The sequence below is a fragment of the Penaeus japonicus genome, unplaced genomic scaffold, assembly GCF_977035675.1.
Source record: "Penaeus japonicus unplaced genomic scaffold, GWHDUDI00000001_assembly GWHDUDI00000005, whole genome shotgun sequence".
Classification (NCBI taxonomy): Eukaryota; Metazoa; Arthropoda; class Malacostraca; order Decapoda; family Penaeidae; genus Penaeus; species Penaeus japonicus.
In genome coordinates this window covers 39,103,716-39,128,715 of record NW_028234407.1, presented here as the reverse complement: position 1 = coordinate 39,128,715, position 25,000 = coordinate 39,103,716, and the positions used below count along the sequence as shown (strand labels likewise).

Sequence of the window (25,000 nt, the reverse complement as noted above, 5' to 3'; positions counted from 1 at the left end):
GTCAATTTTTATGACCTTAATGATTTCAAGTTTTATTTCCAAATAACTTATTTAGTTTTCACCAGATATCTTACACTATTAGAAATGCTAAAACTGAAAGAAAGGATGTGATATTTAAGTAGTATTATGATACAATTTTAATATGATTGTTTCTCTTACAGGTTGAATTACTGAAAATTAAAGATCGTCGTCACCCAATCTCAAAAAAGGTCAATTGTCCAGCTAAAATTATATTAAAAGATGTCATAAAATTTCCATCTTTTAAGGTAACTAAAAATAGCATAACTTTTGTGTGCATGTGTGCTTGTGGGTGTGGGTGTGTATTATTGAAAATATGTTTTCATACATATGTTTTTAACATTAGAATTTATGCCCTTGACAGGCTGAGAAGAATACAGCTCATGCAAAGAAACTAAAGGCCCTTCTTCTTCGTCTGGCACTCAAAGAAAGTCGTGCAGAGGGAGAACGCAGAATTTATATACAGCTTCCCGAAGAAACAGATCACTGCAACCATGAGAAAGGAACTGTGGGTATCTCCCTCACTAAATTTCTCTCACTTTCATTCCCTCTTTCTTTCTTTCAGTCTTCCCTGTCTCCTTCTCTCTCCCTTCCTCTACCATTCATTCGCTCATTCCCTCACTCAATCACTTCCCCCTTCCCTTTTGTTATTTTCTGTTGAAATATGTCAGAAATAATAACTAGCTCAAATGTGTCACTATCCTCCAGAACTCTGAACATTTTTACAAAGAAGTGATGAGCATTAAATCACAGATACACATGAGAATTACTGCTGTATTAGGAAGAGAAGTTTATGATTAGGCAGGTATTTTGTTCAGTATAATACTTGGAAACATGGTATTTTACTGAAATAAATATGTTATTGACAAACATTGGTAAAATTCACACATGTCAAGAGAATTACCTGATCAAATTTTAGGGGTTGTATGAATCATTAATCCGTATTTGAAGCTATGGTGTTCTAAAATAGTTCAGAAGCTGATTTCAAAAATACATCATTATGAAAATTTCCTATGAATTTGTCATTTCGTAGGAGCATTAGACCTACAGACGTTTGTTATGAAATACACCAATAATGAACAATTCTCCTCAGGACAATAAAAGACCAAGGAAACCCCGAGAGATCCAAAACACGAAAGTGGAAATTCTGCCCACCTTAGATGTCGAGTTGAATGAGACGGACTTCCTCCACACATTTAGAGTTACAAGACCTGTGTATCAGGTAAGTCACTTCTTCCTTTTTTTTTTTTTTTGTGATTTTAATGGAAGTAATGTTTTTTTGTTTTTGTTTTAGTTTTATACTCACTGTTACCAGAAGAACATGTTTACATACAGTGAATACTATGATTTTGCTTTATTTTTATATATCTACTTATTTTTTACAATTAGTTGGCTCTATATGTACTTATTTACCTGAAGTAAATTATTGAATCTTTATGAAAAAAATATATAATTATTACCTTATTACCCCCTTTTAACAATAATAATACCAATGTAAATAATGGTATTGGTAATAAAAATGAAAATAAATTTCCTGAAAATTCAAGGAATCGAATATGAAAGTGAGGTCAGGTAAGTTTAGTAATTGACTCCTTAGTGATTTTGCACTTGTAGAGCTATTTGCATTTTTTTTTATTAAAAAATTAAAAACAGGATGTACAGTGTATATTCCCAGAGTCAGTTGGAATTGGAAATTGTTCTGCTTACAATGACTGAATGTTATCTTAACCCTCTCTGGACGGGTGGTACACTTCTGTACCGCTCATTCAAAAGCCCAGTGGCCGGGCGGCATAATATTGAGCCAGCCATTTAATTGATTTAGGCCTAAGCGCTCGAAAGCCCCGGCATTGTGACATTCAAGGCTGGAATGCCCCCGTCGTGAGTGGGTTAATTTTTGGTTAAAAAAAAATCTTTTTTTTTTTTTTTCTTTTTTCCAGTTTCTAGTCGATGAGTGGCAGAAAGAAGCAAAAGAAAATTTAATGGAGGATGAAGTGCAGGTGGAGAATTTTGAGCTTTATAGCCAGCATGTACTAGCAGTATTGTATTATCTAGGATCTACAGAGAGCTTGGCTTCAGTATGTTCAAGGTGGGACAGTTTGCTTCACAATGTCTTGAGTTTATTGTGCTTTTAGATTTAATTGTATTAAATTGAGAATTCTCAAGTAAAAGGTAACATTCCACCTTATTTTACAAAGAATGATCATTGTTTTGACTCTCCAGGTTCAAAATCAAATCTGCAGCCTTTATAGACATCACTGTCAAGTTTGCCGACTTCTTGCTGAAGCAGTCAGATAAATATTTAAGCTTGCCAAGTTTAGAAGAAAGGTAAGTAATTTTTCAGCTTGCAGTTTTGTCAGTCATCTTATGGCACAAAGTTTATAATCCCACAGATGAGTAACCCGAACTATTTTCAACAGAATCAGAATTGCAGAAGTGATCAAACACAACTGTGGGTTTCCTGGTGCATTTGGAGCCATGGATGCTGCATTGATTCACATGAAAACACCATCAGGAGCAGACAAACAAGAGTATACCTATGTAAAAGAGGGAACAAGCTGCAAATGTGCCTTTGTCTTACAGTTCGTCGTGGACCATAGACTGCTCTTCCGTGATATCCACTTGGATTCGCCAGCCACCGGAACCAGAGTTCAAGTGTTTCAGGTAGGCTAAATCTTATTTCTTTAAATAATATATTATGACAAGTTTTTAGATGATAATCTTTTTATGCTTTTGAAAATGAAGATATGCATTATAGAAACTGCTTAATCCCTTTCCTTCTCTCATTTTTACTTCCCCTTTCTTTACATATTCAAGGAATCGCAAGCCTGGACACACCTCCAAAGTCTTTCAAGTGCAGAGACACACATAGTAGCCCCAGCCACATATCCTTTAGCCCCTGCTATTATGACACCACATGTAAAAGATGTCCTCTCTTACCAGGTAATTCATTCTTATTTTCTTCTTCAAAATGTGTTAAAAAAAATATCTTTGTAAAAATCAGTTCACAATTTGGCAAATTTGTTTATTTTAACATCTTTCATTCCATTCTTTTAGTACAGCAAATTTCACTGAGTCTTATAATTGCCCTTTCTTATATAGGAAGCTTTGTTTAACGAGAATCACCACGAAGCCAGCAAATTAACTACAAATGCCATGACAGTCTTCAAATCAAGATTCAAAAGGATGCAACAAATGGAAAGACATGTTGCAACCAACATGAAGTTACTGAAGGCTACTTGCATCTTGCACAATATAGCACTGATGCACGAAAATGAAATGGTAATTTTGAAACACCTTGAAGAGAGACTATGTGGTTTCACTATTAGTAGGATACAGTACAAAATATGCAGAGAATATATTAATTGTATATTTTAGTAATAAGAATTAGACGACTTCACTATCCAATACTAATTTTCACCTACTTTGTCTAACTCCTCACCCACTTCCCACAGGTATTGGAGAACATGCAGATGGAATACAACAGCGAGATGGATGACGAGGGCTGGCACAACGTAGGCATGGAGGAATTTGTGGCAGAGTTCGGCATCCTTGGTGGGGAAGAGAAGAGGCACTACCTCACCACGGTCATGACAGCTAGACCTGACACCATGTTATCTTATGTGCAGTTATCACCATCACATATTGGAGATAATTTAGTTATAACCTGAAAATAAACCTGGCTCACCAAAGGCATTTATACCAAAAGAATCCTTCATGTTTCTATACTTTCTTGCATGAACAAAGTAAAAAACAAATATATTGATTTCTTTTCTTTGTGGTTTCTTTTAGTCCTTGTCTTTCCAATATGCATGACATCCAGAATTTATTGATCACAAATCATGATAATAATATACAATGTTTTCCTTGATATATTTTATTTTTGCTACATTATATACACAGTAAAGTTCAAAGCATGAACCTTTCACATTCCATGAGTAAAAAATATCTGATTAGAGCATCTGTAACCTTATTGTAATTAGGTAGGTTATGAGGCCATGTTACAATAATATACAAAAAAACATGATTTATTTCTCATTCACAGATAATTTTTCTATAAGAGGATGGCGCATTACCACAACAATAAAAAACTAAGAGTTCAAAAGAAAAATAAGAATATCCCTGAAAATTATAATAGCTCATATAAAGCTGAGTATTACCTTCTCCCTTATTAAAAATAATGATACAAAGTAAATAAACACATAATAACAATTAATAGTATCAGTAGGTACTGATTTAATTTTCTTGCCAAAGCACAGAACAAAAATTCTAACAATTACAGAATCAGTGGTCTACTACCCCTGTCCCCCCCTCCCCCCTCCAACCCTTTCCCAATTAAATTTTGCTTAACATTTAGAAGGCAAATACCAATGTCAACTTCTATTTAATCAGGCACATGAAAAGTGCATCTTGTGAAGAAGAATGCAGAGAGGAAAGAAGAAAAATAAGAGATATTTATCAAATGAATTAAAAAAAATTTCAAAAAGATGAGAGGATGACATAATGTCAGAAAGAACAACATTCAGAAAATTATCAATCGACAGAACAAAGTTTACGCAAATCAAGCTCAACACTTCCTCGTTAGACACCTCACGTTTGTCGGTATGATTTTTATTACACGTTTTCCTTGGCAACCTTCTCTTTTGACGACTGCTTAATCTTGTAGTCGCTAAGAGCAGCTTTTATGGCATCCTCGGCAAGCACTAAAGAAGAAAAATTATAAGCAATTAATGAGAAATATTCATAATCACATCCTTATCATTCATTCATTGTGCACATGACCTACATATCTTATCTTTTCTTGACCTAGTAACATAAGTTTCCAGATAAGTGGCCATGATAAAACTGATAAAGCTTATAAAAGTATGTATGCATAGTCACTTTTCCTCCACATGGCATATAGTAATATGAAAACCATTTTAGTGGGGAGGGGAGGGGAGGGGAGGGGAGGGGAGGGGAAGGGAAGGGAAGGGAAGGGAAGGGAAGGGAAGGGAAGGGAAGGGAAGGGAAGGGAAGGAAGGGAAGGAAGGAGGGAAGGGAAGGGAAGGGAAGGGAAGGGAAGGGAAGGGAAGGGAAAGAGGGAAGGGAAGGGGAGGGAAGAAGGAAAGGAAGGGAAGGAAGGAAGGGAAGGGAAGGGAGAGAGAGAGAGAGAAGAGAGAGAAGAGAAGAGAGAGATAGAGATAGAGATAGAGAGAGAAGAGAGAGGAAGAGAGAGAGAGAGAGAGAGAGAGAGAGAGAGAGAGAGAGAGAGAGAGGAGAGAGGAGAGAGAGAGAGAGAGAGAGAAGAGAGAGAGAGAGAGAGAGAGAGAGAGAGAGAGAGAGAGAGAGAGAGAGAGAGAGAGAGAGAGAGAGAGAGAGAGAGAGGGGGGGGGGGGGTATGTTTGGGTAAGAAAAGGAAGGATAAGGATATGGGAGAAAGAAAGAAAAATACTCAATGCACTCCATTAGTAATTGCAGTCATAGGACCTACCGTAAAAAGTACCTTTAAAATAAGAATACCAAGCTTTACTTACTAGAACAATGTAACTTAACAGGAGGAAGTTTCAGCTCTTTTGCAATGTCAACATTTTTAATCTTAAGGGCTTCATCCATCTGAAAATAAATACAAAAGTCCAGGTCATAAATAATTACTGGGTGCAAAGTATTACAACCTAATAAAGGATGTAATTTTTTTTCATAATAGTGATTTGATTTTATTACAATGAGGAGGTACTACTTCATTGGGTTTTTTTATTACAGAATATAGATAGATCATCATAGATGCATATATTCTATGTTAGAAAAGTATAATGAAAAGATCACCTCATCATGAAAAAGAAGCTGAGATTGAGATACCACATCTACATACTTGACAATAAGCCAAGTAGTCAGAAAACTACAGAGATTCTTCTAATAATGTTTCACATTTCCTATTCAATAACTACAAGTCTCTGGTAGGAATGAACACTGCATTAATTGTACAACCCATTAAGTACTTTCTTATTAGTCTTTGCTTCTTAAAACACATATATTTATACACCTCTATGTAGCATTTTAAAAGAATTAAGAAGACCTATAATGATAAAAATAATGGTAAATAAAGAAAAAAAGAATTCTAAAATTGTTAATATCCAAAAGCAAAACACAAGTATTCTAATTTCCACTTACCGTTTTTCCTTTTACCCATTCTGTTGCCAGCGATGATGACGCAATAGCTGATCCACACCCAAACGTCTTGAATTTTGCATCAATAATCTTGCCGTTCTCGTCCACCTTCACCTGCAGCTTCATTACATCCCCACAGGCAGGGGCTCCTACAAGACCTGTGCCCACAGTGGTATCATTCTTGTCAAGGGATCCAACGTTGCGGGGATTTTCATAATGGTCGATGACCTACAAGCACAAGGGCATGTTAATATCATGTCAATATATTTCCAACTTCATTATCACAAAGTCAAAGATTTTGTAAATTCCTATAAATCATCATGAGACTGAAATATTTTTCTTCCCCCTCTGTAAAAAAAAAAAAACATTATGATGATGAAAATGATTCTAAAATTGTAAAAAAAATTATTTCCTGTGTTATACAGATATTTATGGCTTGAACCCACAATGGACCTCAAGCGCGCACACACGCACCCACACCCACACACCCACCCACACACCCACCCACACACACACACACACACACACACACACACACACACACACACACACACACACACACACACACACACACACACACACACACACACACACACTTCTAAATACCACAAAAGTGGTATCGATGGATGCCTCTCAACCTCTACTATTCATCTACAGTACATATAATGCGCGCTTCCACATCTGAACCCCACAATCTGGGTCCCAATAGTAGGGGAAGGCATGAAGTAGATCAGGGAAATTGCAGGGTAAAATATGAATTCCAGGCATATTTCATATGCAAAATCTTAACCCAATTACCCACCTCACTTTCCCTAGTTTTGAAGTCAGCCTTAGATAAGAGGGGGCTACGCCCTCCTCTGGACCTTCCTATTCAGGGCACTTTGTGATAATTAATTAGTGATACGTACTTAGTTCTATAGATGATGCCACGACCATGAATAACCCTCACAGTGCTACATGATGACAGCAACCGAGACTCATATATGCCTCAGGATAGGAAGCTAGGACTAATAATGATGTGACCACTCCATAGGGACCACTCAATATTCCCCATTGTAAACAATGGCGAATATTGCACCATCTATTGAGAGAACATAACAGCATATGCAGGTAATTCACTGAGAGTTTCCAGTCAGCAGCTCATCAGTAGCCATAAATATGTAATCACAACCATGTTAAAATTTCAGGGCAAGGAAGGTGGTTATTGAGGTATTTTGCACAAAGTATGTTGCACAAATTGCCGTGATTAGGGGGGTCTGGGGGGGAAGGCAAGTCCCCTTTGAATAGGGCTAACTTCAAAACTAGGCAAAGTTAGATAGGTAACTGGGTTGAGATTTTGCATACGAAATATGCCCTGAAGTATCTTGAGGTAGCAGATTGCGTAATATCCAAAACTGACATAAGGTTAGGCAACATAAGGCAAAAAAGAAAATTCGTCGGTAGAATAGGTCTTGGCAGTACAACAACATAAGCTACAGACCATTGCTCCAAAAAGATGGAGATGACATAAGGAATAACATGAAAACTACAAGGGTAAGAAGACTTCAAATCAAGTACAAATAGTCCTATACATCATAGTTTGCAATACAATCTTGTTGCACATTTAATTGCCACAAGTATCGGTATTGTTGGATAAAGACGCAACCACACGTAGCGAAAAAACAAACCTTTGGACATGACGTAGCTTTAATTATGACGTAACCCATAAAAGCTCTTTTCTTCTCTGGACGAAAAAAAATACGAGATATATATTTGAAAAAAATTTAAAACGATTATTAGGGAGAGATGATTCCACCGTCTTAACCAAAAACATAACTGAACAATAAAATAAAATATGATGCGCCGCATTGACCCAAAAATCAAAAAAAACAATACAAAAAAGATGGCAAATATTGTATATAATAGCACCACTAGGGGAAATATAGAAAAACAAATACTCTAAAACGATCCAATACGGACAATCACAGACAAACGGCTGTCTTTTCCAGAGAGCTGGCGTTTCAAATCAGTTTCGATGTGTGCATCGTTGTGAAGTTGGAAGTACAGTCAGGTAGGTTTTAAAGAGGGGGTTTTCATATCACTTTTTTTATTACGTGACAACGGTGCTGTGGTCACGTGAATTACTGTCTGATTGCTGTGGTCCTGTGGCCCTTACGCCTTTTACAACCCGGAAGCTTACACAAAGAAAATTAGTAAGAACTGAAGTAACATAGGTAGCATGGCATCTAAATCGGTCATTGAAGTGAATCTGCCCCTGCTGGTAAATAAGGGGGGGGTGAGGGGGGGGCGAAGCCCCCCTTGGGCAGGGGGGGGGGGGGTCAAGGTGTTCTGTGGTAGGAGTCCTTGCTAGCGGGAAGTTTAAATCGCGTCGGTTATGAGGTCGGGTGGGGCGGGGGCAGGGGGGGGCCCTTGCCTGGCGTGGCCTTAAAAAGTGGGGGGTGTAGGTTAGGTTAGGTAAGGTTTAGTTGGTAGGTTTTGATTCGTATCTCGGTTAGGTTCCTTTGGTTTATGGGTTAGGTATCGATTACGCGACGGTGTCGGGAGGGAGGGAGGGGGGAGGGGGGGGGGGGGTATCGGAAACAACAGACGTGATGGGGGAGGAGAGGGGGGGGGCGGTACAAACTGTACAAAACAGAACATAAATCGTGTAAAAAATATTGTGTCGTGCTGTTTTTTTGTTAACTCGTAACTAATTTACCCAAGTATCTAGAGCCCCCTTGCTGATGGGCTAAATATTGGACAATTTCCATTCGAGGCAATGAAAGTGAGAATAGGTTTGTCAATCAGCCTCAGGTAAAAAATCTGTCAAACTCTTTCAAAGCTGTAAATATATCTCTGAAAATAATGATCATTCAATTTCTGGCTGATATCAAAACGCCCTGAAAATATCTATACTTTTGGTATTTCTTGTTTTCGTCGCCACATTTAATGAGTATCCTACTAGCACATTAAACCCAGAAACAAACTAACTTCCATCAATCAAAGCCTCCGTAATTAATTCAATTTTCGACAAATTACGTCACAGTAACCCCGCTCTACAGATACCTCGTAGACCTACATTATTTTGGCCCCTGAGTTATTTTCCCATCTCTTCTCGCCAAAACCAACACTAATTCCTCTACCTTCTCGTGATATTTGGCCGACGATGTGACGCTGAGAGACCTCCCCGTCAGCAAGGGAAGGGATCGGGACAAACTGCGGAAAAGAGCCATGATTATTTCGTGTGACGCTGGTGAGCCGCTGCTTCTCGAATGAAGGAACTCAAGTCGTCGTGCGAGGATTCGAACGTCGTAGCTCAGGGACCCTTACATATTTCAGGAATATGTAAGTTGTTTTTTTAAGTATACTTGGTATGGATGTACTTTCTTAGGTGGATTTTCGTTTTTTTTTTTTTTTTGCGAGTAACTTTTGTGTATTCAATGAGTTGTAGGGGAATTAGTTATACTACCTTGATTTAAGAGGATTTTAATGTTATTTCATAACTTTTTTTTCTGGTGTGTAATCATTTCATGTTATATAATCAAAATTAACTGTTTATATATTTTATACGTCTCTGGAATCAGATGTTTAACATCATGCAATGTATAAATATTTAATTTCTAAATCATCGTGACTGGAGAAATGACATTCGACAAGTTGCACATTACATAAAAATAACAAAAATATTAACAACGACATAAAGTAACCTGTATACAATAAAAAAAGGATGACCCTACTTATGATAATTTTACTATTATTTACCATAACTAAAACAGGCAAATAAAAGTTCATACGTTCGGATCCGCTCACATCAGCTGATTTACGTAAACAAGATGGAGGGAGCGTTCAAACCAAGACAAGGTCGTCGAGACCAAGGAATTGTCAAAATAAGCGTGAATCTCGATAGAACTTTGACTTCCTCGACATGCTGCAGAGTCTTTGAAGACATGTTGAAGTATTTATTATATCAGCGACATCAGATTCCTGTTCAGTACGACATACTACTGCGGGAAGCGTCGATTGTTGAGAAAGAAAAGAATGATACTGAAGAACTGAATTCGGAGGAGGTTAGTGTATAGTCAGCGTTTAGGAGATAGTATAGATAGAGTTTTAATTATATTGCATAAGAAGAACATTAATGGAAGAGCAGGGGGAATAGAATATGTAGAATTATGTAACTGTCATTGTTTTAAAGTGCCAAATGCAAGTAATAATGATCAACCAGTATGCAAAGACGTCACCATTCGCCAAGACCTCGGGAGTGCACGAAAATAAGAATGAAGTGCATAGTGTGCAATGGTAATCAAGTGTGCACTTGTTCAAAATTCTTGAATTAGTTGGAACGTCTAACAAGGCTTTGTTCTGTTAGTTGTCTTTAGAATATTGCTAATGTCAAAAACACTTTATTGTATTCAGTTGCTGTTATATTTATCTTTACAACACAACATACCATACCTTAATCTATAGGACATGCCCTTTTCAACCAAGCGTTGTATATAGACCATCCTGCAGCACAAAGAAATATTCGAAAAGTAATCTATGGTATACAGTTGCCACATTTTGCATACTGGAAATTTTGATCAGTTAGAAATGACCAGATGATTGATTTTTTTCTTTAATTCTTATGTGCAATAATGAATATGTGAATGTGTTATATGCTAATTTTGTTCCAGGGTATCATTTGAACAGCTAGCCCAACAGAAATTATTCTGCTTGATCCCAGAAAGCATCCTAGGGCTTAGATAAACCTAACCCCATTAGGGCAATATCCAAACCTTCGTCATCCCTACCCATACCCTTTACTCTTGGGGTAGGGTTAGGGTGTAGGGTGCTTACTGGTAGTAATTCAAGCAATTACTGGCATGTCAGCTATAATGTTGGGTAGCTCAGGACTGACTATTCCACATTAGAAAGTAAATTTACTGTCAAGTTGTGAGTTGAAAAGAAAAACTTGCATCCTGGATAACCCTAATATTCTTGTTTATTTTTACCATTGTAGATGGAATGTTCAGATCATCATAAGGACGCAACCACAAGTCAGTCACCATATGAAGAAGACACTTTCAAGGTGAGTCAGAGTGTTTTGCCTCTGAAATGTTATGTGACTTATTGTAGTGTCAATTTAGCTGATGCGAGAATTAGAAAATTATAATTTCTTTTTTGTCTTTTGTATAACAATCTTACAACAACAACATAACATATCTCTATTAATCTGGTGTATGTGATCTAAGCTGTTATCATTATTAAATAACTATATTTCAGACTGTAAAGTTGTCATGTTTGGATAAGACCTTGTCTACCCAGCATTATATAGGACCTTGCTACTTTCCATACAAGATTATCTGTTTCTCTGTACTGGACATCCTTGAGTACATTTCCTTCCCTCTTTTATTTTCACTGTGAGAGCATATTATTATCATTTAGTTTTTGCAAGGCAAATATATGCTATTCAAATGTCTAGAACAATTTTATTTGAATTGCAATGTTACTTAGCACAGCCTTGCTGCTGTCATCTCCAGTTTCTGTGATCAGGCAAAATCAGAAGCGGCAGAAACTTAATGAATGAATACCAAAAAGGATGAAGGTTGTAATCTTCTTTTTTTCTTATTTCTATACTTTTCAAATTGTTAGTACTATTGAATACATTATTGCAAGCAATTTTTTTTTTTTTTTTGACAGATTCCTGCTTGCCACAATCATGGCATCATCTTGCACAAACTTTCAAAAACTAGTGGGCTGTTTTCCCCAGTTTTTTTCTCGGTCACTCTGTATGAGGCCCGTAGTAAAGAACCTGTGGGGTGTGGGGCGTCGGTAAAATGTGACGGGTGTCAGGTGTAGGGCGTAGGACATTTTATCCTACGCCCTACACCCGACACCCGTCACATTTTCTATTTTATTTTATTTATCCTATTTTATTTTATTTAACCTATTTTATTTTATTTATCCGTCACATTTTATCCTACGCCCTACACCCGACACCCGTCACATTTTCCCGACGCCCCACACCCCACAGGTTCTTTACTACGGGCCTGAGACTTATCTAGTTTCTAGTAATAAATTTAGTACTGTCAAGCTAGTTTCCTCCTGCCTCACCCACCATAACATACCCATAATTCATTGCTCTTGTAGCCCCTCCTCTTCCTGACCCAAACATACTGTTATGGTCCCACTTCTCAGTGAGTGTGACTTAAATAGTGCAGATTTGTATATATTGCAGGAAGGTCTGCAGAAATACTACATTCATGTCGCCCAATCAATTCCTGTTGTTATATATGTATGCGTGGATTCGTGTGTGCATGCATGTGGGTGTGGGTGCATGCGTACATAAGGCACTAATGAAGTAGCTGTTGACACGGCTGATAATTCTTAATAATCAATCAATTTTGACTGTATAATAACATGTCTGGCAAGGCAACGTGCCTACATTTTCCTTAAACTTTGCAGTCAATATTATCAGTGACAGCATTAGATGAATTAACACTATTGAGAACATTTTTACAAGATTATTCCATTTTTGTCAAATTCAGAAGGAGTTGTAACTTTTTTTTTCTAGATTCATCAGTCAAAACAAGAAAGGATGAAATTGAAACAGAAGAGAAAGAGGTTGCGATGGTTAGAAAAAGTGAAAAAACTTATATACCAATATAATGCAGTCATGCAGGTGAGTTCATTTTACTCAGTAATGTGTACATATAACCTTTCCGATACAGGCCATGTCTTGAGATGTTCGCCCTTGGCTGGGCATCTTAAGATGTTGTGGTTATAAACTTGTCCTATTTATATACTTATCCATTCAATGCACTAGATTCTATTTTAGTTAATAGTATTCTTTTTAGTCTTCTTTTTCATTAGAATTCTGCATTTTGTTTAATAAAAGATTCTAACTGTTTCTGGTACAAATTCATGTTTCAGAAAGTACGGACTGAAATAGAAGAAGGAAACGTAATTGCCATCAGTTTTGTCATAGGAAGTTCTGTAGTAACAAGTAAAGAATCTTTCACCATTAATTTCCCACATGATTATGCAATAGGAGGTTCTGATGCAGGAAATGACCGACATGTTCTCCTGCAATTCTTCAGGTAATAAATACTATTTTTACTTGTCAGAATATATTTGGTGTTATGTCTTTTTAATGTTAATATTGTTATACTAACATGATTTGGCTTTTTTTTTCAGAGCTTTTGTTACCAACGAGGATTTAGTCCGAGTGGTAAGTCGTCCTTGTAGCGTCCAGAAGCTTTGGGTGATGCTGCAGAAGTTTGATAAGCCACCATCTACATCCTCAGTGAACGTCTCCAGTACAGAAGGGAGCACTCAGACCCATTGTGATTCTTGTGATCTCATTCCTCGCTGTCAATTTTCCCCAAGCCAGCGCACACGGAAAGTTGAGATAGCCGTAACTCACAAATCTCCTTTAGGATCTCCTATGGAGCTCACACCAAGTATAGGAAAGCTGGTCTCTCAATGTGCTCTCAAGTCGAATAGAAAACATTCAACCAAAAGGTCTCTGGTTTTTGGCATGAACAATGTGTCTAAGCGTTACTCTTTCGCAAATGACGTGACAAACCAAAGCCATTCGCAAGATCTAGGAGTCACACCAGATTCTGTTGAGAATACCATTCCATTCAAGAGTTTCCCTTCAATTAATAACTTCTGTGATAATGTAGATATGGAAGACTCCAAGTCTGTTTCTAACAGACCTGGACTACAAGGACTAATGACACCAAGGGATATTCTAAAAGGCCCAGAACCCATAATAGAAACTCCCACTGTACCCTCCCATATTACAAGTGCTCAAGCTATGTCTACTTCATCACCAAGTAGACTGCTAGCTTCCTGTATGAGTAACTTTAACATTTCTGATGCCTGGAATGACATGTCTTCATCGGAAGAATCAGCTTTTATGTGGTACCAAGTTGATCATTCCATCAAGGGATTTAAAGATATATGTTTCAGATAATTAAGAGTAGAATTCATTAAACAATTTTAGGGGGAAGGAAATTTAATGACTAATTATGGAAAAAAGATTATGCTTGAAACTTTCCATAATTAAATTGCATGTTTTCAACAGACATCAATGTTTATATTGAAGTGTATCCATTTGGATATTTTAGTTCTAAAATTGTAGAATTTAAAAATTAAATTCTCAACATTAAAATATTTTAGTCACTTAGGTATACTTGTGCAATATTTGCATAGATAAATAAATATGTTTTAATTTGTCATGTATATTTTTTAATGTATGTACGACAAATGCATTGTAATACATTTTATAAAGCTGCACAAAGATACTTGTACCCATCTGAGTATGATTAACATCCTTAAAACCTTTTGTGAAAGTAGTTTCCTTGTACAGATGTAATTTATATGGGGACTTTCTAAAAGTGTACATCAGCATTTCTTTAAGTGATCAGGGCTGCAGCTAGTAATCTGAAGTTAAATTATGAGAGAGATAATTTATTATGATCAAAGCTAGTTTTGTATTCAGGAAAAAAATATAAAAAAGATCAATTGCGTAAGAAATTCATACTCCTTCCTCTTGTGTTCCTCTCCCAGTATGACATTATTTTCTGTATGTAGGTTCATTTGACTAATTCTTTTTTTTTTTTTTTCATTCATCTTTTAATATAGAAGTGCTAACCCTACAATAAACAGTAAAACAAATAAATTAAGCTTGTTATAATATATTTGAAAGAATGCAAGGCCAGCAGCTGAACTCAATCTTCACAACCAAAATAATACCATTCTCTGCTAGGTTTAACTACCTTGAATAGGTAAATATCCATATGCAAATATTTTTTTAATTTTTTATTATAACATTTCATTGTTCATTACTTAGTCTCCTTTTTATACATATAAAGAAAATTACCTGACTTGAAAATTAGTTGAATCTTACAGTTAACGAAGAACCCATTTAATTTTCCACTTCCATTTCCTCTTGGCTCTCACCTACAAGTGCGGAAATTATGTTGCGGTAAACCTCACTCACTGGAGAGCTGGCAAACATATCCAAAAAGTTTCTGCCTTCCTCTGTACATCTGACAAGATTTGGATCAACGGGCACTCGGCCTAAAAAGGACACTTTAGCCTTCGTTGCAAGTTGTTCTCCACCTCCTGTTGCCAGGATGTTGCTGCATTCCTGTGTGATTGCATTTTTATTAAGGAAAATTGTAATCTATGTGCAAAATTAATCATTTGAATTTTATGATACAAATGAATGAATAATTAAAATTACAGAAGGAATCATAAAATATATATACAGAAGAAAAACTAATGTATGGAAATAAAATGCAAATTGGCTATAAAAAAATAAAATGCAAGAGGAGTAGAAACTGCTCAAAATGATACTTACTGAGCAATTGGGACACACAAATCCAGACATGTTCTCAATTATTCCGAGCACATTTATTCCTGTTCGCTTGCAGAATGTCAATTCTCTATTAACATCATCCACTGCTACCATCTGAGGGGTTGTAACAAGAACAGCACCCATGACTGGAGCAGTCCTGAAAGAAGAATGATCTTAGAATTCCCTATTTTTTACCTCTCTTGCAGCAAGCAAAATTTAAATACACCATCTACATACCAGTTTAGAAGTGCTTAATGTGTTGTATAATTTTTCCTATAAGAAAAATAAATTCTCATAGACAAATTACATTAGAATAATTATCAAAAATGAGAAAAAACAACTTACTTTATATTTTCCATGACAGATATATGCTCATCTGAAGTGCCAGGGGGAGTGTCCACTATAAGGTAGTCTACATCCCAAGCTACACTTGTTAACAGTTGCTTGATCATTGCTGCCATTCAAATAAATTACAAATTACTACACAACTTATGCTTGTCAGACTATGTCTTCATGTCAGATCTCATTCTTCTAGTTTTTAAAGGATATTATATAATCAATAAACAATAACATTTACTTTCTCACCATTTTTCTTTGGTCCTCTCCAAATGACAGCATCAGTTTTTGAGTCAAGGAAAAATGCAATAGAAATAATGCTTAATCTCTTTTCTTCATCAGCATAAACTGGAATCCATTTGCTATTTATGGAAAAAAAAAAAAAAAGAGAAGAGTCAGATCTAACCATTATCAAAAATATACTGTTAGGTAAAGTAGTGAACATATTAATAAACAAAACACTATTGCAAGAAATAGTGTTATGAGATTTTTTTTTTAATAATACTTTAGAAGATAAAAACATTTCACAAACTACATCTACATATCAGAAAAGAAGCTGCACTTGCCCTTCTGGTGTAGTTAAAACATCCTTGTCTTCAACCCCAACCATCCGTGGTATCGACGGGCCACAGAGGTCGACATCTAAAATACCAACTCTATGCCCTTTTGCCCGAAGTGTGGCTGCCAACTGAACGGTGGCTGTGCTCTTTCCAACTCCACCTTTCCCTGATAGAACTAGGATTGTTTTCCCAACTCCTTGTAACACCGGTTCTGGAAATTCAAACTTAATAAGAAGGCAGGCTTTGTATTATTTTCAAGAATAGTATAATTTCTTCAATCAACACTTCAATCAAAGTCAATCAACAAATGACTTTAATTCCTGGATGAGAACATGGTTAGATTCATTAATTTGGCCAAGCCACAAATCAAGACAATCCAGGGTTGTCACTGGAGAAGACAACCAGATGAGCAGTATCATCCTCTGGAAGTGAGGCCCATTGTCTGTATTACCAGACTGCACAATTTGAAAGATAAATAGACACTTGATCTTCTCTAGTGAGACTAACATGAGTAGATTGAGAGATTAAGTACAAAGGGTAATTCTGTAAAATGTCAAATATACATTTCATGTAAAAAATATCTTGAGATTAATCATCAGGATTAAATGGCCATTAGCAACTATGATAAACAGTAAATTTAAGTACTAGCGAAGAAAGGCTTGCATTTTATAATCTTTCACTTCATCAATGCATTTCGAACAGAGGAAGAGATAGATTCACAAAGAGAGAGAGAGCAAGTTCCTAAACAACCTGTCCAGGCATCCTCTTGCCCCACATGTCAAACGTTGTAGCTTGGTACTACCACCCATATTGGTGTCCAGCGTCCTTCAGAAATACCCTGACTTGATTTAAAAACGAACTATTGCTTATGTCTCCTCAAGAATTTATCGTTTCAACAGCCTAGAACCAAACTAACAAGTACATTACAATTAAATTCAGCGAGTCGTCGTATCAATCCTATTTATCTATTCATAATCACAAATACCATACCTGTCACTGCCGCCATTCTATCTTAGTCTCAACTTATATCAATTTTCAATCACGGAGCAAAAGTGTCTTCTTCTTTCTTATTTCTTAGTTTAAACCCCTTAAACTACTCGCAAAAGTGTCCTCTCAGCATGACACCCTCGACCCGCCTCCTATCTCAGCTCGATGTCGGATTCTGTAAACAAACTTCCAAGAACGAGGTGCCAGACACTATTTTATTTTATTTTATTTTATTTTTTTTCTATATGTGCATCCCTTTCTATGATGATACTTTTCCATTGGTATTGTTGTACTCGTGATGCTGTGTCTTAGCTTTAGATCATATTCATGATTGTTTAGTAGATTCGTGATTACGATTATTATTTTAACTTTTTTTTTTTTTTAATTTAGTTTCATTGCAATAATGATGTTAATAACAGCAATAGTCATTATCACTTTCTTCTTACTATCATTATCATCCCTATGATTATTACTAACATTATTATTATTATCTTATCTTTTTATCTGTATCATTTTTTTTTTATCATTGTCGTTGTTACTGTTGTTTTTGGTATTATTATCATCGTTATTATCATATCATTATTATCGTCATTATAGCATCATTATCATTATTATTATTATTATCATGATCATTAGTATTGCTATTATATATCATAATATTGATGATTATTGCTATCACTATTATCATTCCTCAAGTCTAGCTTTATTGCTCTACCAAAAAATCCTGGAACAATAGATCGCAAAACACAGAACAATTTAGTCTTATGAGTCACGTAACAAAGATAATAATTTTGGAGGGATATAAAGAAATATCATGGAAGCTGAAATGTCTGGGAAAAAGAGCAAAAGGAAGACAAAGGTCGAAAATGTTAGATTGGATGACGAAGAAATTGGATGTCATAGATGGAAAACAGCTGGGCGAGATCGCAAGAGATAGAAGATGGAGGGACAGTGCACCATGATCCTTCTACGGCATTTGATAACAAGACACCCGAAAAAGATTATCATTACTGTTATTGTTATCACTACTACTATCATCATTTTCATTACCATTATATTACAATTATCCTTGCTATTATCATTATTATCTTTCTTATCATCATTACCATCGTTATCTATTACTCATTATCATATCATATATTGTCATCATAATTACTATCATTATTGTCCTTATCGATACTACTATCATTTTTATCATATTATTATCGTTATCATCAGTATTATTATTATAATTGAAAAGCTGTTCCCGCCGCACAAAATAGTTTCCGTTAACCCTGCGTACAAATATGCTTGTCAAAAATTAATAGAGAACACAAAAATGTTATAAACAAAAGTTATGACAATGGTGCTTAGGCAGTAATTTAAAAAAAAATCCCGTTTTAGGAACATATTCTGGGTAACCGGTCGAAATGCTGCGGCCGGATCTCAAGCATTCAGTGTGAAGCCTATGAATTAAAATTTGTTTTATTGATTTTTGCCATACCCTAGTGTCCTGTGTTATATTAACTTAATCGAAACTATACTTGAAAATGGTAGTTATCACTAGTCCCACAGTGTTTTATTTTCTTGCCTCTGGTTGACTATATATATTTAAACAACTTTTTGTCTGTCTACACAGCGTCGGTCACACTTCTTTAGATTTGATGTCCACAAAACAAGAACGTTTAAAAAAGACCCAAGTTCTGAGCCAATCAGAACCATCGTCAACCAAACGATGGGGCCGACGGTTTGCTGACGTCGATTAGACGTCAGCCGTTAGCATGTCAGTTGCCGACGTTGTCAGTCATGACATTGTCAGGACGTCAGCTGCCACCGGCGGTTGGACGTCCACTCTGCTGGTCTGGCCGACGTCAGCCAGAGGATAATCCAACGGTTGGCTAACCGCATAGTTTAATGTCTCTTATCATGCACCAGGCACAACATACACTAAAAGGAACTAGCAGTCAGTGAAGAATAAGGTTTCAGGTGAAGTAGGAGAATTATTGAAATACAGGACGAAAGCAAGAGCAACGAGATAGCAATTGCAATAGTGGATGGGGTCAAGGGAACAATGATTAATCATTATATACGGTAGATCTACGGGCAAAGGCGGTTGTCGGCCCAACTCCTGACCTAATCCCAGTTGTATTAAACACTGACGTTGCCGAACCATATTATCATTAGTTTGAAAGCCGACGGTTTTATTTAATTTTATATCCTAAAATAAAGTTTGGGTGGCGACCTTTGTATACATTCATACTGCTTATAATTAATATCAATTAGATTTTTGTCATCATTGAAATTATAACTACATATTCTCATCATTATTGATAATTTGCGATACTATCATATTTGTTTGTCTTTCTATTGTGCTATTTAAAATGATGCTTCATTAACCTATCACATTATCGTCGGTAACTGGAGATATCAGAGGGTTCACAATATCGATTCTAGATTGCTGTATTATTATTATTTCAATTATATCTGAGTCTTTTTATAATTGCAATCATTATTATTTACCTTAATCATACTAACCCTATTGACATTATCTATCAACATTACCTGTAATGGGAGTAAACAAAACAATAATCCTGCTCTGTAATTCTACATTTCCTCTCCCATTGGTAAGACACCCACCTGTTTCAATCATTGTCGTGTTTATGATCTCTCCACTGAGCCTATTCATCCTCAAACCCTTTCTCTTCACTCCCAAACCTGGATTAAGAACAGCAGAAGACCTATTTTCTTTCTCTTCCCCTTCAGATTATAATATAAAGGGTAATAAGATGTCACACATGAACCCTGAAACTAAATTATAAAAACACGTACGTCATAATCGTGAAAATGCCTTGAACAATTATGGAATGGATGATTATTACAAACTGCTTATGTAGGGCTTAGGCATTTTTTATTCCAAGGTTCAGTCAAACTTCACCTTCTTTAGTTTCATTAAACTTATTGAGTAATCTTTAATTTACAAACGAACCAACATATCACTTGAGCAGCAGCTGCTCATTGCAACCATATTAATGATATAATATAAAGTTACACATGCCAAGATGTGATGTGATGCAATATAAAGTATGATTAAAATACAATCATAAAAACTATAATTAAAATACAATTTTCTATTTAGTGTTCAAAACATCACTAAGTCACTATTTCCTATATGAAAAATAAAAATGACCATGGTCTTGTACAGTACCAAACAATGGATTTTATCAATTTGCCAAATACACATCCGAGTCTTCTCAAGAACAGAGTGCATTGCAAGACCATGGTCTGAAGGAAATGACAATATCCAATTCTTTATCATTCACTGCATTTAAAACAATGCTGAGTTACATCATGATTTCTGATTGTTGATCCACTAATAGCAGCCAAATGAAGATTATAAAATTATCAGATCATTTAACATAGAATGATAACAACATATCTTCATTAACCCGTAATACATCCACATACTGTGGCTTTTCCCAAACTGAGATAAGGTTCTAATTAGCAGCTCCTGAGATTTCTTAAAATTATGTATGAAAGTAAAACATAGGGAATGCAAAATATGTTTGATATATATAATTTTTTTACAACCAATCTTGTGCACTTGATAGAAGAGGTAGTAGCAAGAGGTAGTCTCTGTCAGCTTCATTTTCCATAATCCTAAATGTTTGCATCCTGAAGGAAAGGCTATGATGTGGTAACCCACATGTCAATTAACTTTTTTTATTCAGCAACACCTTTTATAAAAACTACTGCACTTATTTTACACAATTAAGAAGAGGTCGATCTTAAGCTAGTTGGTGCAGTCCAATGCGCTTCAGGAAACTTTTAGCCCATGTAGGATTCAACTTGACAGGTCCTCCATTCTCTTCTAATAAGTTGGGATCATACTGCATAAGCACTTGTTTGGCAGTGGCAATTGCAAGGAATGATGATACCTGGAGAGATATAAAAAAAAAGAGAAAGTTATTTTTCAACATATTACATATTCTAATTATGGGTAATTTGTATATTTTCATATCTATATATCTAATATATCTCAATCAGTATATCTATGTATAATGGAAAAGCTCACCATGGTAAAGTTCAGGTTTACCAATATAACAAATAAATGAGATGAATTTAATTACCTTTTCTCCATCTTTGACCAACTCTCGAATGCAGTCTTGGACAATTTCATCATACTTTCCTAATCTCATTGGTCTTCCTCTCTGTGCAAAGCCTATTGAAATGACTTCCTTTTTTCCTCTAACTCGTTTAATTAAATACTTGTCCTTGAGACCCCTAACAGTACTCTCGGGTATCTCAAACCCTAATTTTTCTTTAAAATGCTGAACTGCTGCCAAATTGCCATGTTCTACAGCATATCTTCCAATTTCTGCACGAAGTTCTGGACTGTAGGAAGCATAGTTTCCTCTTTTACTTAACCCAATGACTTCCTTTTTTATCTTGATGCTACTCCTTGATTTCTTCTTCTTTGGAGTGGGTGGATCACTATATTCATCCTCTGTCTCCAAGCCCAAGATTGAATCTGGAGCATCTGATGGCGCTGCTTGTTCACCCATGTGAGCTAAGCTTTGCTGAGTGGCAGCAGCTTCAGCAGCAGCAGCAGATCCATGAAGGCTATCATCTCCTTGACCTCCTAAGCTGACTCCTGCACCCTGGTCATGTGTTTCTTTCATGAGGCTTATGGGTTCGTTGTTTAGACTCGCTTGTGTTTGTGCATGAAGAGTTCCTTCAAAGTTGAGTGACCCACTAAGAGGCTGATGGAATGAGGTTGTTATGAGCTGGTGATGTGTGGGATGCTGACCTCCATTAGTTACTGTGTGTGGCACTGCAGGTGCCTGGGTTAGATGGGCCTGGCTAATGGGAGGACCCACTGTGTGATGAGCTAGTTGAGACAGATGTGTGGCTGGAGCCCCACTCATGGTAAGTGGTAATGGAGAATGTGCCATGCTGGTTGCAGCTACACTAGTATGTGTTACAGCCAGGGGCGCTATCTGTCCTCCATGAGTTACTGAGCCACCAGTTCCTCCACCCTGGGCAAAGCCACCTACATAACCTTGCTGGAAGCCCGTTGGAGCTTGATGAGTGAAACTCTGGTTCATAATTACGGAGGATGCTGGTGCAGTTCCTGGTTGTTGATATGAAAGGGAAGCAGTCATACCCTGGTTGATTACACTGCCTTGATGGAATGCTAAAGAATTATGATTCATTGGAAGTACTGTGTTTGTTTGTGGCCCTGGGGTCATATTAAGGTGATAGGGATGCTGGTATACAAAATTATTGGCTGTGCTTACATTTACTGTCCCTGACACAGCCGGTGCATTGAGTACGGAAAGCGATGGGTGTAAGACATCAATAGTCTGAGGAGCTGCTGCTTGCTGATCTGTCAAAACAGTGCCACTACCAACAACACCAGTATTTTCCCCAGCATTCCCACCGCCAACAGCATTACCAACATTGCCCCGGTCTATGAACTGTTTTTTAAATTTTCGCACTGTGGACTCTTTCACTGGGAACTGAAGTTTTTCAGAATAATGTTGTATTGCAGCAGTGATACCAAATTGGGTTGCATATCTCCCAATTTCGTCCTTCATTTGAAGAGAAAATGATCTCTTTTGCCTTGCAGATGTTCCAGTTAAATTCACTCTTCTTCCACTGGTACCAACCTGAAGATCACTACTAATGTCATCCATCTCTGGAAATTTCTTTAGATAATTCTTTTTAAATTTTCTCACAATGCCTTTTCTAACTTCATGACCTAATTTCTCAGAAAAATGTCTTGATGCCCCTTCTACACCATACTGAAAAGCAAATTTTCCTATTTCTTCTTTCACTTCTGGAGTATAGCTTTTATAGGTTTTAATGAAGTTCCTGATTGTACTTTCACTCACTGTACCACCAAGTCTATGCGACCAATACACAGTAGCTTCGTGATTTCCATGTGTAAGCGCATACTGAGCTATTTCATCCCGTAACTCTGGTGTGTATTTGATGTATTTTCCTCTTTTACTTCTCTCTTCTTTTGTTGCATTAAGGAGTGCTTTGACAGCGACTACTGTATTACGTGTGAGCTGCTGTCTGTTTTCATCGTGGGGTACACTGTCCTTCTGTTGGTCAGACCAATCAGAGGAGGCTAGCGTTAAAAGTCTTTCTGGACCTGGAAAAAAAAATACTGCAATAAATATCTCTATATCAACCTATAACAACATCACAAGTCCAAAAGTTCATGATAAGCAAGAAACCAAAGACAAATAATAATGGCTTAATAAATTGTAAGTATAATATCCCCTATTTTCCTTACCTCTCCCAAAGGGTCTTCTCCTTTTCCTTGTAAGAATTTTCCGCGGCTGTGGTTTCTTTTCCTGCAAAACAGGTCTCAGAGGCTCTTCACCATCTAAAGTACCTCTTCTCCGAGCTTCCTCAGTGTGCTTTCGCTGATGAATGCGGAAGCTGATCTTACTGGTGAAGGTTTCATGGCAATGACGACACTGTTGGATGAAGCCAAATATAAAATAATATGTTATTTCAACAAGATAGCTCTACAAATCTAGGCCAATCTGATTAAAACAACAGAGATGATTATTTGGTAAATAATTAAACTTATACTGAATAAGGTGCTTTCATTATTCATATTAAATGTTATATTAAAATTAAGAACACACAGCTTCTGAATGAGAGTACCAGCTGTAAAGAAATACATCATTCAAATAAACTGAAATTCTGTGTACATAGATAAAAACCAAAGACTGTGTTACAATGCATTCCCACACTGATATTTCAATAGTTTACTAAACACGTTTAAAACAGAAACTTTTTTTTCTTCACGTCAATACTTTGCCTTATACTTACTTATAAGTTGTTTGAATATTATGAACACCATATCTGAATCATAAAATAGTATTACATCTTATCCTATACCTGAAGTGTAGAACTCTGCAGTCTTCTTCTTTTGGCAGGAACCTCTAGTGCCTTCTCCTCCTCCAGAATATTGATGTTTTCCTTCTCTTCTTCACTAACATAACCTGCAGAAAATTTAAGCCATTGAAAAAGGGAATAGGATTTTACATCTCCCTATACAATGAAACTCATTCCTTTAATTCAATTGAGTTTTTGTTTAGCTGCCATACAAACCTGTAGGGTTCCGCGCAAACATGACATTGAAAGGTGTGACTCCACCAAATGACGCTGTCGTGGTTCGGAATTGGAAGAGGTATCTGTTCACTTCCTGATCCCATGTTGTTGGGTTCTCATTACAAAAATGGTCCAGCATTTCACCTGAGAATAATAATTGTTCAAAATTATCATTTCCGTTTTTTTTTTTTTTTTTCGTAACCATAATCAGAACTTCCTCACTTTAATTATGTCAGAAAGAAATATCAAAACAGAATTTAGAAAGCTTTGCAGAATGATATGCAAGTGTTATAGCCTGTAGTTGCTTAGAAGCAAGTTCAAGTTGAGATAATAAGAGAGAGTAAAAAGCCATTACCAAAAGCACAAGAATAAAATTATATGAATATGTCAGAAAACTGTTTAGTGGAAGCTTTTAAAAGATCATGAAAAAATAAAAAAAGTTAAATATACAAAGAGAATTTTGCACATCTTCCGATAATCCAGCTGACATATTTCTTTTATTTACCTGCCCATGCAC

At 36.3% G+C, this 25,000-nt stretch overlaps 5 protein-coding genes across 5 annotated transcripts in view; 2 read left to right on the top strand and 3 right to left on the bottom strand.

Moving 5' to 3' along the window:
- LOC122258024 (uncharacterized) overlaps positions 1–3,790 on the top strand; it is a 5,033-nt gene extending 1,243 nt beyond the window's left edge. The window contains exons 3-11 of the mRNA XM_043023699.2: positions 162–266; positions 383–526; positions 1,112–1,240; positions 1,956–2,104; positions 2,239–2,343; positions 2,436–2,679; positions 2,833–2,958; positions 3,118–3,297; positions 3,471–3,790. Of these exons, the coding sequence (XP_042879633.2) occupies positions 162–266; positions 383–526; positions 1,112–1,240; positions 1,956–2,104; positions 2,239–2,343; positions 2,436–2,679; positions 2,833–2,958; positions 3,118–3,297; positions 3,471–3,686 (1,398 nt within the window). The 3' untranslated portion in view covers positions 3,687–3,790. The remainder of the gene's footprint in view (positions 1–161; positions 267–382; positions 527–1,111; positions 1,241–1,955; positions 2,105–2,238; positions 2,344–2,435; positions 2,680–2,832; positions 2,959–3,117; positions 3,298–3,470) is intronic.
- Positions 3,791–3,876: 86 nt separating this feature from the next.
- On the bottom strand, positions 3,877–9,441 carry IscU (Iron-sulfur cluster assembly enzyme). Its single transcript, XM_043023700.2, has 4 exons — positions 9,282–9,441; positions 6,163–6,387; positions 5,529–5,607; positions 3,877–4,718 (listed from the first exon to the last, which is right to left on the bottom strand). Exons 1-4 carry the CDS (start codon positions 9,369–9,371, stop codon positions 4,630–4,632), a joined length of 483 nt encoding a protein of 160 aa, XP_042879634.1. The 5' UTR covers positions 9,372–9,441; the 3' UTR covers positions 3,877–4,629.
- Positions 9,442–9,931: 490 nt separating this feature from the next.
- Positions 9,932–14,435, top strand: LOC122258022 (uncharacterized). The gene is made up of 5 exons (XM_043023696.2): positions 9,932–10,205; positions 11,138–11,206; positions 12,692–12,799; positions 13,051–13,217; positions 13,315–14,435. The coding sequence occupies exons 1-5, from the start codon at positions 9,972–9,974 to the stop codon at positions 14,096–14,098; spliced, it is 1,362 nt and encodes a 453-aa protein (XP_042879630.1). The 5' UTR covers positions 9,932–9,971; the 3' UTR covers positions 14,099–14,435.
- A 300-nt stretch (positions 14,436–14,735) lies between these two features.
- On the bottom strand, positions 14,736–17,930 carry Nubp2 (NUBP iron-sulfur cluster assembly factor 2). Its single transcript, XM_043023698.2, has 6 exons — positions 17,374–17,930; positions 16,390–16,594; positions 16,073–16,185; positions 15,833–15,941; positions 15,491–15,644; positions 14,736–15,277 (listed from the first exon to the last, which is right to left on the bottom strand). The coding sequence occupies exons 1-6, from the start codon at positions 17,387–17,389 to the stop codon at positions 15,053–15,055; spliced, it is 822 nt and encodes a 273-aa protein (XP_042879632.1). The 5' UTR covers positions 17,390–17,930; the 3' UTR covers positions 14,736–15,052.
- Positions 17,931–20,240: 2,310 nt separating this feature from the next.
- LOC122243229 (uncharacterized) overlaps positions 20,241–25,000 on the bottom strand; it is a 6,410-nt gene continuing 1,650 nt past the window's right edge. The window contains exons 5-10 of the mRNA XM_086537417.1: positions 24,989–25,000; positions 24,484–24,627; positions 24,271–24,374; positions 23,654–23,840; positions 21,477–23,509; positions 20,241–21,284 (exon numbers count right to left, since the gene is read on the bottom strand). The exon at positions 24,989–25,000 is cut by the window's right edge and continues 157 nt beyond it. Of these exons, the coding sequence (XP_086393543.1) occupies positions 21,135–21,284; positions 21,477–23,509; positions 23,654–23,840; positions 24,271–24,374; positions 24,484–24,627; positions 24,989–25,000 (2,630 nt within the window). The 3' untranslated portion in view covers positions 20,241–21,134. The remainder of the gene's footprint in view (positions 21,285–21,476; positions 23,510–23,653; positions 23,841–24,270; positions 24,375–24,483; positions 24,628–24,988) is intronic.